The sequence below is a fragment of the Archocentrus centrarchus genome, chromosome 21 (genome assembly GCF_007364275.1).
Source record: "Archocentrus centrarchus isolate MPI-CPG fArcCen1 chromosome 21, fArcCen1, whole genome shotgun sequence".
NCBI lineage: Eukaryota > Metazoa > Chordata > Actinopteri > Cichliformes > Cichlidae > Archocentrus > Archocentrus centrarchus.
The window spans coordinates 6,265,297-6,279,058 of NC_044366.1; the positions used below are offsets into that span (position 1 = coordinate 6,265,297).

A 13,762-nucleotide genomic window follows, 5' to 3' on the forward strand; every position below is an offset into this window, starting at 1 on the left:
ACGCCACAGTGAAGTCGCAATAAGTGATATAGCGATATAGTGAGGGACCACTGTACTTCTCCAGCAGCACTCCCAAATCAAACATCATCTGTAGTACTCGTCTTCGACATGAAGCCACACTGCTGGTGCTCACTGATCCTCACCGCTCTTCTTAGCCTAGCTTCAATAACTCTTTCCCATATCTTCATGGTATGGCTCATCAGCTTTATCCCTCTGTAGTTTCTACAGCTCTCACATCACCCCTGTTCTTGAAAATCAGTATGAGTACACTTCTCCATTCCTCAAGCATCCTCTCAGTCTCCAATATTGTGTTAAACAATCTGGTTAAAAAGTCCACTGCCTCTCTCCTAGGCATCTAAAAAGTAGTCATATGTTGACCTTTTCAAGACATAGTCTTCCCCGGTGCTTTATGCTGTATTTGTAGTGGCACAATATAGTGTACGTGCATGCAGGAGGTGCACACTTTTTTAAAATAAATTATTAAATAATACTGTTACTAATTTTTTCCTGTACAAATATTTTATTTGCCAAGTACTTTAGGACAAATAACCAACTGTGCAATATAATCAGCTGCCTCTTCATTAAGTCTCTGATGGGTAAATGCCAACTCCATGGTCTTGGACTGCAGCTTGTCGGTTCTTTCTTTCCTCTGCAGCCTCAAACATTCATTATATAAATCAGTTCTCCGCTTGCTGCAGGTTCTGCTTACAGCGGCCTTTCAGGTGGCAGCGGATCTCCAGAGCAGAAGAACAACTGTTGTTACTAACTATCCAGTCCAACCCAGTGGAGCTGGAGACTGGAGAGGCAGCTGAATGATATTCTGGACTGCTAAAGTAGAAACCTAGTCAGTGAGCCACAGATATGGTTACTGTTTGTGGTGGTAACAGGGGTGGGGAAAGAACCAGCTTCTCCAGTGAGTTTCTTTTCTTGCATACTAGTTACCCCACCCTTGTCAGCTCTGCAGCTTTGGTGACACACTGGAGTTGGATTACCAGCACAGGATGAGAAACACAATGGAGAGGCAGCTGAATGGTATAGAGGACCTCCACAACATTAACCTGGCCAGCTGGTAGGGAAACCTGAGAAGGGAAGGGATGGGGCTGGCTGATCAGCAGTGACTGAACTTTCAAAATAAGAGCACAGCTGTTGCCCACTACTAAATTGTTTGTGGTTTGTGTCATTCTTTCAAATTAATTAAAAAACAAAAATATATTAACTATTTGTCAGAAACAGTGATTTGTACAGGCAGTTTCCATGAGTTAATGGAGTTACTATTTCACATGTTTTTAGATTTGCATATCCTTCAGAGGGTTGTGAGGGGCATAACATAAAGAAGAACAGCAAGTCTGAATTAATGAGTCACCTGAATAACCCCTTCAGCTGTAATTAGTTGACAAATTTATCTCTGTGCCTTTAATAGTGTTTTTGCAAAGCATAATTAGATTTGTGGAGGTCACAGAACTGTCATTAGGTTCAGCTTTGTAAGATTACTGGTGTTGTTTTTAATGCTGGAAAATTAATGTGACGATATTTTGATGACACAAGTCTGCGATACAATTTATAAAAAAATATGAACAGCTCTGTGAAGAATTAGAGAAAGTTCTAGATAAGGGGGACTCCGTGTGTGTGGGTGTATATAATATAATGATCTCTATTGGCCTTTTGCTTGTATTTTGGCCTTTAGAATTAGACATAAATTCATCAGAAAAAATATCATGGTTTTTTAATTCTAGTGACAGGATTGTTTTTTCCCCACTCTTCCTTTCAGGACCATGGCCATGCCTCCTAACAGCACATCCTGTAAAAGATCAGTTTGGAAACATACTGAAATCTATAGCAGTGACAGAGCAGAAGGGTTATGGACTCCAAAGGCAACGTTGTCATTTACAGTAGCACAGTTTTTTCAGAATAGGCCTGAAATGAAGCCTGTCGGTGTGTGTGAAAGAGAGAGAGAGAGAGAGAGTGGGAGAGGAAGAGACATAAAAAATTCATTAGAAGATGGAAAGAGATGTCACATCGAATATGTACCCAGCTGCACTGACGACCACAGGCAGTGAGCTGTGTAAGGTTGGCGTGGTAGCTGCAAACCTGCAGCCTGGACCTGGGTCATTTCAAAATTATGCCATCACAGAGGTGCAAAAATGTGAAGCTTGATAAATAGAGCTTTTTTTTTTTTTATATATATATCTTTAGTGGCTACATGGTAGTTTATTTAAACTGAAAAGCTTTAGGATTCTTTGGACATTAACAAAGAGTAATTATATTATCCCTGAGCTGCTACAGTTTGGCTGAGAGTTTTGGCTACAGCTGAAGTATTCTCTTCTCCCTCACTGCTGCCAAGTGACATTTTCATTTACAGGAAAGAAAAAAGGAAAACATAAAAAAAAATTCAATAAACCAAAAGCACAGGCTCAGATTGCATTAATTAAATTGCATCAGCTCAATAAAGGCAATCAGTAAAAGGCCGGGTGTCGTATCAATCCGCTTGTTTAGAAAACATCCAGGCAGTTAAGGCTGATTGATGGGCTCTACTTTGATGCCGAACGCTTTTTCCTACTGACAAAAGGCATCAGAGCAACATACCTGGATCGGTGTAAAAGACAGCAGAGGTATGACGATGTGGTCAAAGCCTTCATCTTCACAATGCCAGGAATATCCACTGGAGATAACATCCTCCTCATCAAATATTTAAAGACAGGATGAAAAAAAAAAATAGACGTAAATGCCATAAGATCCTCAAGGGGATTTAAAGACAGGAAGTGTTACTCATTATCTATCTAAATGTCAGTGAAATGTGAAAGCCTGAGATGCTACACAAATGTAGCTTTAGATCTCCTTATTACCCTTTAACATGATAGGAAATATGTTGAGCTAGAATGCATTGAAACTGCTTAAATAAAACTCCGACATTTACTGATAGTTTATCGCAAGTACAGTCTTTTTATACATATTTATTTCCCGCTTTCAGCCGAGGACATCGTCACACTAAAATAAGGCACCTCTTCTCTCTGATAGAACACATTAGAAGATCACGAAACAAAGTGGCTTTGTAACAGCGCTGCTTAGATATTGTTAGATTTGGGTTAAAGTGACAGTGAGTCACCACCAGCGAATAAACACCGCCCAGAGATCTGACAACCGCGGCTTTTCGCTTCCTCCGCCGATGTAATTAAGTCCCCCAATATCTGGTTGTCACCTTGTTGTATCATTACCGTTGCGGGATCATTTCACTGCACTTACTTATTACTTAGTGCCCACTAAATATAGCTGTCCCCAGGCAGCTAGTGCCAAAGCACATTGCAGCTGTGGGTTATTACATCCCAACCACCCCCAGCAACTCTAACCTTACTTAGACTTTGATAATACGCCACTCTGTGAGTTATGTGGGGGGTTTTTTTCCTCAAGATTTACTCTGTCAAGGACGTTGTGGAATTGGACAGGAGTTATGATGCTAGTTTATTTTTCTTTCATCTGGGGACACTGCTGTGACACTGAGCCCCCCCAGTCAATTAATATAAGCCTCATAGCTCTCTTAAGGCTTCAATGCTTAAGATTTGATGGATTTGAGTGGGAAGTTGCCGCGTTTACTGATTATTTTTAGGATATCCCCAACATCGTATTATGGGGTGGGCGAGTGGATAAGTTTGGACCTTGATTTTTAAATGACACGCTGTGACAGATGATTTAATCCTGACTTCTTCAAGAGTTTATTAAAATATTAAACTTGACATAGACTGACCCCAAAGTTTGTGCATTGTACACTGTCCTCTCTGTTTACTGTGAATTACCACATGAAGTGATGCACTTTAACTGTCTGAAAATAAAGCTGATAGAAAGTGTTACAGACTGTCAGGATCTAGTTCAAGAAAACACGCGTCTACAGTTTCTTTCTTTAATTAAGTGGAGATTTTAGAGTTGATCATTAGTTTAGTGGTCGTGGTTTAAGGGCAATAAGGCTCTGAGGTTTTGTTTTTTCTTTTCTTTTCTTTTACAGCAACCTCTTGTTTTGTTATATATTCAGGGCACATTTTTGTGCATTGCTGCTAATTAAATTTTTATAATTTAAAAATGTCAAATTGGGTTCTTACAATCAAACACCTTCCTGTGCGCATTTCTTTCTTGAGTGTGTGGTTTGGATGTGTTGGTTATCCTCTGTTTGAGGTTGGCCTGTCGAGAGTATTAAAACACGCTTTCAGACAGTGATTAGGAAAATTGCCTTTTACTTAAAAGAGAGAGAAATTCCCCTGTTTCCCTGTAATCTTAAAACTAATTTGTAGGATGGTATTTTTTATTTATTTATTTTTTTAGTAGCCATGTTAGGGGACACCTATGTTAGTTTAATTCTTTCAAAGTGAAATAAGTCTTCTGTTTGATATATAGCCATGCTGTATATCAGTCATTCTCTAAATCCCATCCCTGAAGTCTTTGTGTGTTTGCACTGTAAACCCCATCACCCTGATGTACAAACAACATTATTCCATCCAGACCAGAGCAATGAAAGAATCTCTTAAGTTAAGATGACTTGCTTAACTTATTTTGTTGTACTATTTGTTCATAATTTTAATGTAAGTGAAAGTTTCATGGTTGATTTAAATGTCTGTTAATTGTCCTACATTACATAGTTCAGTTTAGTACCCTGAATAGAACGGAAACACCAAGATGATATATATATTTTATGTATATAGTGCTTATGTATATGTGTATAGTTTTTTCTAGTCTTTTTCTAGTTTTTACTCATCCTTTTCATTTTTCTCTGTACTGAGCTGCTGTAAAGCGCAGATTTCCCCGTTGTGGGATCATTAAAGTTTTATCTTATCTTAGATAGAGGATGCAGTGAGTTAAAGTAATGTCCACCTAATTCTTTTAACTATTGGTCAGCACTGACATTTTTATTTCATCTGTATTATCAAAAACAAATTTAACACAATTCAGAAATGATTAACTTTTTTTTAAAAACAGTCTTGTTTTTCTCCAAACAATAGGATTGGAGGTAGGGTACCTGGAGTACCTGGACCTCTCAGGATTCATTCGTTGTGGAAAGTGCTGTAAAATTAGAGTAAAAATGAATCATGACGCTCACATAGCTTTTAGTAGAACTGCATATTGTGTTAATATTCCTTACAATGCACAGTAACTCAACACACAAGATCAGTCTTTGCACAGTTTTAAAAATTAAGCAGAATGTGTTCATTAGTGAGCTGTAAATCTGCTGGAAAATGTATTTTGGAAAGAGCCCAAACTAAGCTGGACTAAGTTGATATGACACTTTGCAGCTTAGCAGCAGTTTGGCCTCTATGTCTCATTTTCTGAGCCTGAAAACCCCTGGAAATCGACTCTCTACTTTGCATTTCATTTCGCATTGATTGTTGTAAACTGTAGTATCTCCCACAGATAGTAAGGTCCTAACTTTCAGTTGCCAGCTAGCTGTGGCCCATGCCTTTTGGGTTTCCTTGCTAGCTGGCCAAGTAGATGTTGCGGTGGTCCTCCATATCCTTGAGCTGCATCTCCAGTGAGTTTTTCATCCCGTATTCACACTCCAGAACAAGAACAGGCTAACTGCTCTCTGAGGTGTTGGAGCCCAAACACAAGATGAGAAGCACACTGGACAACCAGCTGGGTGTCGTCTTATCACTGAATTGTTTTGTACTTAATCTGTTTCAGATTCAGTCTATAAAGACATAATTTATACAATAATTTACTGTATAATTCAAATTTAACCCATCCTGACCATCAGTAGCAGTGGGGAGAGCTCTAGTTCTAAGCCAGTGCTTCTGTCAAGGACACTTTGAAGGAGAATTAATCCCTAACCTATACCTCCCAGAGATAACCTGTGCACACAAGTGGGAGGATATGCTGCCCATCCTTTTTTAGCTGAATGTTGTCAGTGATCTTAGTATTAAATCTCTTACTTTTGCTGTGCCACACAGCTACAGCGTGCCAGCATTAGAGATAAGATGCTATCCACCAAATCCACCATTTAAAAAAAGGTTTCTTACCTTTAGCTTCTCATTTAAAAGTAACTACCAATTTAGGTCAACTCATGAGTAATTTGAATAATCTTCTTAATCAAATATTATCTTAAACACCTCCTAACTTTAAGGAAAAGATTTAAGGGAATTTCATAAGCCATCACAAATGACTGGTGACCTACTTTAGTCCTCCTTTAAAATCTCCCTTTCTCATAAACCTACAGCCAATGTGTCTGTGATTGGCAATTTAATTCGGAAACAAGTCAAACTTGACATGCTGAAGTAAATTTGTACTAGTGCTTGAGTTGGTTATGAGTAGTCTGTGGATTTAGTATTGCAGTATACACCATCACCATCCACTTTAAGTATATCTTGTTAGTACCAGGTTGGACCCCCTTTTTCAGAACTGCCATAACTCTTCATGGCACAGATTCATTCTTAGAGATTTTGGTCTACATTGATATAATATCACTTAGTTGTTGTAGATTTGCCAGCTGCATGATGTGAATTCTTCATTCTGATGCTCAGTATGAACTTCAGCAGGTCATCTTGAGATTGACAACATGCCTAAATGCATTGAGTTGCTGCCATGTAATTGGCTGATAATATATTTGTGTTAACGTGCAGTTGATAAAGTGTACCTAAAAACTGGCCAGTGAGTGTATATGACACAGCACGTCAGTTAATTCTTCCATGTTTTTCAACCTCACAAGAACCTGGTGACTCAAGTTACCCACGTTGCAACTAGACTACCAACTCTGGTGTGTTATGGTAATGGGGTGTAATGCTTGTGGCTTTTGTAGTGCAGCATAAATTGATACAAACCATGAATGGTTTATATAAGGATCGAGCATTGTCTGAAGCTGCCCTTTCTCACTTGTAGCAAACGACAGGAGACTCACCACCTTGGTTACATCCTCATGGCAGTTGTAATCCTGCATGCACTCTGTGTGTGTGTTTAACACAATCTTGAAAATAAAATTTGGACATGATCTTATTTAAAATGTTTGAGGTGATTTTGGCTGCATCTTCTCTACATTTGAAGGCTGATAATTGCTGTTAGATTAGAAGTCATTTACATGGTCATCAAGTCTGCCACTTTTCATGTGAGATGTAGCTTGGATTTTGTGTTACCCTGTTATGGACTGGTAACCTGTCCAGGGTGTGCCCCGCCTCTTTCCCTATGACGGCTTGGGATAGGCTTCAGCCCCCTCGTGACCCTTACTTGTAGTTAAGAAATCGGATGGATGAATGGATGTGTTAGCAAGGAAAGCCGTAGCTAAGGACGCTATTTAGGAGTACTGCGTCATAGAATTAAGCCTCTACTTTGTGATCCACGACCACAAAATCACCAATTCTACAGTCATGATTTTTCAGTTAAGTGAAATATCATACAGAGAATTATAAAAGAATTGTAAATTGTAAAGGGGACTTGTAAAGGACCAAGGTGTCTTTGGTGCTTCTCATTGCTGCTGGAGAAATTGATTTGTACTAATGTCAACAGCAACCCTTTGAGTAGGACATAAACTGCTGCTGAGTGAAAGTTGTCAAGGTCATGGCTCTGTCAGAGGTCTTCCTGAGATGGTTCCATTTGGTTGACTAAAGAATTCAACACAGTACAGATTTGTGTACAATACATCACATTATTGGTTGAAAAAGGACTTTAATTCAGTGCCTGGAAAAAACAGTACAGCACAGTTATATAAAAAAAAAAGGTCCACAGGTTTGTTGAAGACAGCGTGCTAAGGCCACTAGTCTCTGAAATTTAATAGAATGCAAAAAAAAAAGTCATTCTGGTTTTCCGCTTCCTGAGACCCATGACAGCAATCACTCCAATAAAGATTAGCAGCAAGCTAATCATTTCCAGCTTACTCGCTGATAGGATTTTATAAGGTAGCAGAGGGGGGAAATAATCAGGCTCAATTTCAGTGAGAAGGAATCTTGCCCTCTGGGTGCATGATTATTCATAACAGGAGTGTCTGTGTCCGTTGGAAATTTAGTGTGAAGAACCTGCATCTGAGTGCACCTAGGCAAAAACTGCTCTAAGACTTGGCTATCTGCAGAAGAAGTGGTCCAGTATATGAGCTCATTGTGTAAAGCTTTTCCATGTGTGTAATAAGGCACAGGTTATTTTCAGAAGCTCTTTTTTTTAAAACATTTTCCATGTTTTGTAGATTATGAATGAGGTTATTCAGCATTTTTTAATTTGCCATTTTTATACTTACATAACTTTATTTAAAAATAAATATCTATCATCTTATTTAAATTTAAAATAGTCCTTAAAAAGTCTGCTGTACCCCATCACAACCCACAATTCTAAACAAGAATTAGGAAACAAAATGTGGAAATTATCAATACCTATGATGTGAAAAAAATGGATATAGCATTTTTTTTTAAACAAAAGGTAAAACACTGATAACATTAAAAAAAAAAAAAAAAGCACAAATTACAAACATGTAATATACAGAATTGTTTTTAAAAAAGGGGATACAATTCGAGAAGGCTTTCAGCTTCTCTGCTGTTGTCCTGCCCCTTGAAGAAAATATGTGCCAATGCCCCAGAGAAAAAGGACCAACACCCCTCTGTTTGACCCATCTCTTTGGCATGTACGGAGGGGCGGAGCAGACAATGCAAAGTCTCCCTGCTGGGCGAAGTGCCGCTGGGCCTGTTCATTGGATGCCACATGTTCACAAGCTGTTTTATCAGGGAATTAAGAACAAAACATGTCTGTCTGGATGTAAAATGGATGTTTAGCTAGGGCCCAGAATTTAAAAAAAAAAAAAAAAAAAAAAAAAAAAAAATGTAGCTGGAGAATGGACGCATTTATTTTTTGGAGGGCGATATGACGGCGTTCTCAATGCAGAGAACGATGTAGGAGCCGGAGCAGCTACTGGGGCTTTGCTGCAAGAGGTGGCCGCTCTGTAGTGATGATGCCAGACCAGTCACAGCGCGGTCGCCAGTCCGCCATGTTTCGCAATATTGGTCTGTTTGCCGGTGGCCTTTCTTGCTTGATCCGTGCCAGACCATTTTCTCAGGCCTGGAGGTAAACAAGAACAAAAGGTTGCTGATCAGCAAATGAAACAAAGGCTGCTTAACAACTGCGTGCTAGTCCACAGTGTGCTGCGTTAAATTTTTGCTTGTTTTTGGGTACAAAAGCTCACCAAGCGCTATCCCTGAGGATGTCTCTACCATCAAAGGAGTAGATTGGTACATTTTCCCTCATTGTGTTGGCACTGTCACCAAACAGAGTGTCCCAACTGCTAAACAACACTTGGTCCTGCAAGGAAAGAAAACATTTAATATTTAGTATAGAAAAATTTCTATACAGACAATAATAAAAACATAGTGTAAAAAACACCATTAACAATGATTTCCTTCAAAGTTTATGTCTATCCTGCAGCTGTCCTTGGGAATATTGCGTCTTACCTTGAGGTTCACGATGGGGACACTGTCCCTGTCCGACCTGCGGACGATGGTGTAGAGGTCTTGGAGCTTTGAGGATAGGAAGGCTCTAAATGTTCCCTTTAGGCCCACGGTACGAGCCTGCTGGAAGCACAGGAAGTCTGCCCCACGAATCCCTCGCATGTTACCAGTATGAGGGGTGTTCAAGGCAATGAGATGCAGCTGATGGGGACAGAGTTACATTATCATTTTCTTGTGAATTTAACATTTTTCATTTTACTTTAACTGTGGAACAACTTTTGCAAAAGGCCAGGGTTTACATCATTAATAGTTTGTCAATATCAAACTAACATAACCACCATAGTAATGAGGGTTGGAATAAAACGGTAACTTTCAGGGTTTTCAAGTCTCAAAGGGGGGTGACTATGCTGGTAAGTCAAAGTGGAGTGGGCATTTGTTTATAGTTTATAAGGTAAATTGATATTTTTCAGCATTCCAGTTTCCACTCTACTCACTCCTGATCCATATGTCTCAAAACGGCCAACAGGTCCCAGCACAGGGGGAGCGGGGTGTCGTTGGGGAGTGACAGGGTATCTTCCCTCAGTCTGCTGGGTGCCAAATCTTTCATAGGTCTGACCCGTGTGTGTCTGGTCTGGGAATCTGGGCTCATACTTTGGCACGTATCTGGGGTCTGCAGGTGTGGGTTTTGGAGGATTAATGGGTTTTGCCAAGGTGAAGCCCTCAGAGTAATCGCCTGCGCCATTGTTCTGGGACTGGTCCTGGGACTGTGGGTACAGAATCACAGGTGGAGGTTGGACTCCTGCCACCTCATTCTCCTGTAAGTAGAAAACGGAAGAAGTAATTATAAAGGAGTCACGTTACTGTTACAAGATTTTATTTTATGGCTCTCTGGAACTTACCAGATCTCTGAAGAAGGGACTGTACTCTCCAAGCTGAGGAGAGAGCAATCAGCTGTTTAGTGTTTGTTTTTGGGTTTTTTAGACATTTCATAATTTTTTAAACTAGGGTTTAAATGTCTGATTTGATCAAATTCAAAGCACTGTACCATGACTTGCCGCAGTCCATTGCGTACTCTTAAATAAAGGTCTGCTCTGTCTATGATGTAGATGAGGCTGCCCTCTTCCTCTCGTCTGGCAGTAGCAATCATTGTCTCATATGAATTCAAAACAGTCACCTGCAGAAAACAGTGTGCATTTAGCTTTCTTTATGAATGACATCATGCATCAGGTAAATGCATATCAGAGAAAAATACAAATAAATCAAAAATAGGCCAGTCTACAGATGGGGAGGGGGGTTTGGAATTAAGAGTCATGTGATGGGACAGGGTGATGACTAACATCCAGTGACGGTACTTACTCCAGAGGATGCACCAGGTGGGCCAGGAGGACCAGGGGGACCAGGGACAGTGACAGCTTTAAATGGAAGCAGAAGAAGTGGTATTTATCTGCAGTATTCATATAAAGTGAACACAGTAAGACTATGTGGCAGCTAACTGCTAAACAGTTGGCGTAACACTAGTGTTGTGTTTTAAGAATAAGTCAGTCCAAGGTTGTGGCTACAAACAATGATATTCAAGGTCTCTTCCAAACTTGTAAACTTAACACTATGCATTACTCACTGAAGAATTTTAGTGAAAAAAGACACTTACGATAATTGGGCTGATATGATCCAGGGGACCCTGGAGGTCCAGGTGGTCCTGGAGGTCCTGGACGACCATCGTAACCAATTCCTGGTGGGCCTTGTGGTCCTGATGGTCCAGGTGGCCCAATTATGGACTCTCCCTTGGGACCCTAACATTGAAAGGAAAATCAGAAATTTCTGGAATATCACATCTGGAACAGGACAAATCCATTGTGTTTGCATTAGCAAGAAAGGTCTCAGAACTCACTGGGAGGCCAGGTGGTCCTGGAGGTCCTTGCACTCCTCCAAAACGTGGGTCATAATATCCACCACCGGGTTCTCCTTTTTCTCCCTTGACACCTGCTTCTCCACGCTCTCCCTTCAGTTCATTCTGTCAGAGAAAGTTTAATTGTTCTTTCTCCTTCTGAATGCACATCAAACTATAAAAAATGACTGCGGTAGCAATGAGCTGGTTTACCTTGAATGCGTAAATGTCAAAATTAGGGGATGTTCCTGAAAAGGAAAAAAAGGTGCTTTAGTGAAACACTTGTGTAATGTGTTGGATATACAGAATTAGGGTTGTGCTAATAGATCATGTCATCAGGGATCAACAATGGTCAGAACAATTGCCAAGACAGGATTCACACATGCACGTTTCAATGTTCTCGCCTTTCAACAAAAGTTCAGCTTTTGTGCTGCCAGCGAGGTAGGTACTTGTTCAGTTGGGCATCAAAATGTAAGAGAAATTAATCACTGCAGTGAGTAATCATAGTCTTGTATATGAACAGTTTGAGTCATGCCAACTAGTTTTTCCATTAATGCATTCAGTCAATACTACAAATATATTTAGTCTCAGATTAAATTTAGTCTGCCTATCTATAGTTTCATGATGGCATGATCATTCATGCTCACACCTCTTCACGTGCATGTGAGGAGCAGATTAAGTGGTCCATCGTCATTTTGAAAAAACAGCAGGAAGTCGTTTCTGTCTGATTTTTAAAGTAGACCTTAAGGTAGCAGTAGGTTTGGGGAGAGTTGATCTGCTTTCCTTAACTTTTTGTTTCAACTGCTCTCTGTGTTTGTCACGGTGCTGCTATTGTGTAATGGAGTGTAAAGAGTGGAGGAGAGACATGGAAATTAGCAGACCTAAAGAAATTTTTTTAAAGGAGAGCTCACAAATGTTATGACTAAATATTAAGCATTTATTGTCACTAATTATGGTAGGCTGAATGATTGATCATTTCGTGTGAAGGGGGCTCTGCATTCTGTTCATAATGCAAGTGTAGTAAACTCTCCAGTGTGTGTCAGTTTCATGAGTAGCAGTAATGCTTTACTATAATTTTTTTTATTAATTTCTTATTTTGTGTGTGCATGTGTATAATCATGGAAGATGGATGGAACAACTATGAGTGCAAAGACTATACGGGTTTTCCAGATACGTGACCACTAACTACCCAATGTTAACTTGTTGATCATTTTTGGATGTTTGACAATCATGTTGACACTGTTGGATCAAATGAATAAGGTTCCAGTCAACAGGCCTAAAACGTGTATTCCCCGAGTGACTGGTCGAAGCCTTGTCGTGATTACGCGCATATTGCTGTAGTTGTAGTATGAATGGAAGTGACAGCATTTTACTTTTTTCCAAGTTGTACTATTGCTCAGCTTGTAGTTAGTGAGGATTTGTAGGCAAGCATGAAAAACTACAAGCAACAGCGGCAATTTGTTAGCAACCAAAACAATCACTTGGAGGTTTTTGGTGTAGCACCTTCTTTATATCCAGTTTCAGACACTGAGCACCAGAAACCTCCAGGAATAACTGCTAACCAGCTGGGGAATTCATGTTTCCCTCGCAGCTGGTGGTTGTGTCATTTGCAATATAGCAGCTAACTCTAACCCAATATGCCCATGACATCACGTGAGAAACCTCAAGAGAGAAGATTGCCCAATCTTATACAATATATAAAGGAGTGATATTTGTATTTAATGCAGACTTTATTTACCTGGGATTCCTGGAAGTCCAGGGTCACCACGGTCTCCTTTTTCTCCTTTAATTGCTACAATACAAACACAAAGTTCACTCACAACACTCTACAGGTTTAATTAACATTGGCACTCATAAAAGCATTGCATTCTACTGCCAGTGATTTCTTCATTCATTTTTCAGATCTAGACTTGAAAGCTTAATCTCCTGACAGTGGAGTGTATATCCTCTGCAGGCTGAAGAAGCAGAACTGAAATGAAATTCATAGATAGCACTGTTTATCTCTGCAGACACTTTGAACCCTTTAAAAATCCTTCCTCCTTTCTACTCTCATGTTTACTGAGCTTCTCCACAGTGAACCCTCCTCCATGAGGAATTTCGTCCAACCACTTTTTTTTTTTTTTTTAAATATACCAACAATAAAACATTGTATGTGAAGATGACATACCTGGATAATTCCTTTCATCATAGCGCTGCTAACAAAAGGAAACAATCAGCAACAACAGAGGGGAAAATGAGAGATATTAACTTTAACTGATACATATAAATGTCCATATAAAACAAAGGTTTTGTCTACTCACGTTGAAACGATCTAAAGAAATGGATGGCCCGGGGGGTCCTGGTGGCCCAGGTGGTCCTGGTGGGCCAGGGACTCCCTAATTGAAAAAATATTTAATAGCTCTTTTTTCAGTCTCAATAGTTTAATGAACTTGATATAAAGCTTTGAGGAGAAGCCATTCATGTTAATATGTCATTATCAATGGTT

At 39.7% G+C, this 13,762-nt stretch overlaps 1 protein-coding gene across 6 annotated transcripts in view; it reads right to left on the reverse strand.

The window, feature by feature from the left end:
- Nucleotides 1–7,612: 7,612 nt before the first annotated feature.
- col18a1a (collagen type XVIII alpha 1 chain a) overlaps nucleotides 7,613–13,762 on the reverse strand; it is an 82,140-nt gene continuing 75,990 nt past the window's right edge. For 5 of the 6 annotated variants that reach the window (XM_030758646.1, XM_030758645.1, XM_030758643.1 and 2 more), the window contains 13 exons: nucleotides 13,578–13,652; nucleotides 13,445–13,472; nucleotides 13,016–13,069; nucleotides 11,491–11,525; nucleotides 11,281–11,403; nucleotides 11,041–11,182; nucleotides 10,749–10,804; nucleotides 10,438–10,566; nucleotides 10,292–10,324; nucleotides 9,887–10,207; nucleotides 9,396–9,593; nucleotides 9,131–9,246; nucleotides 7,613–9,006 (listed from right to left, as the gene is read on the reverse strand). In XM_030758646.1, the coding sequence (XP_030614506.1) occupies nucleotides 8,793–9,006; nucleotides 9,131–9,246; nucleotides 9,396–9,593; nucleotides 9,887–10,207; nucleotides 10,292–10,324; nucleotides 10,438–10,566; nucleotides 10,749–10,804; nucleotides 11,041–11,182; nucleotides 11,281–11,403; nucleotides 11,491–11,525; nucleotides 13,016–13,069; nucleotides 13,445–13,472; nucleotides 13,578–13,652 (1,524 nt within the window). In that variant the 3' untranslated portion in view covers nucleotides 7,613–8,792. The remainder of the gene's footprint in view (nucleotides 9,007–9,130; nucleotides 9,247–9,395; nucleotides 9,594–9,886; nucleotides 10,208–10,291; nucleotides 10,325–10,437; nucleotides 10,567–10,748; nucleotides 10,805–11,040; nucleotides 11,183–11,280; nucleotides 11,404–11,490; nucleotides 11,526–13,015; nucleotides 13,070–13,444; nucleotides 13,473–13,577; nucleotides 13,653–13,762) is intronic. The other variant, XM_030758641.1, reaches the window with a different exon arrangement.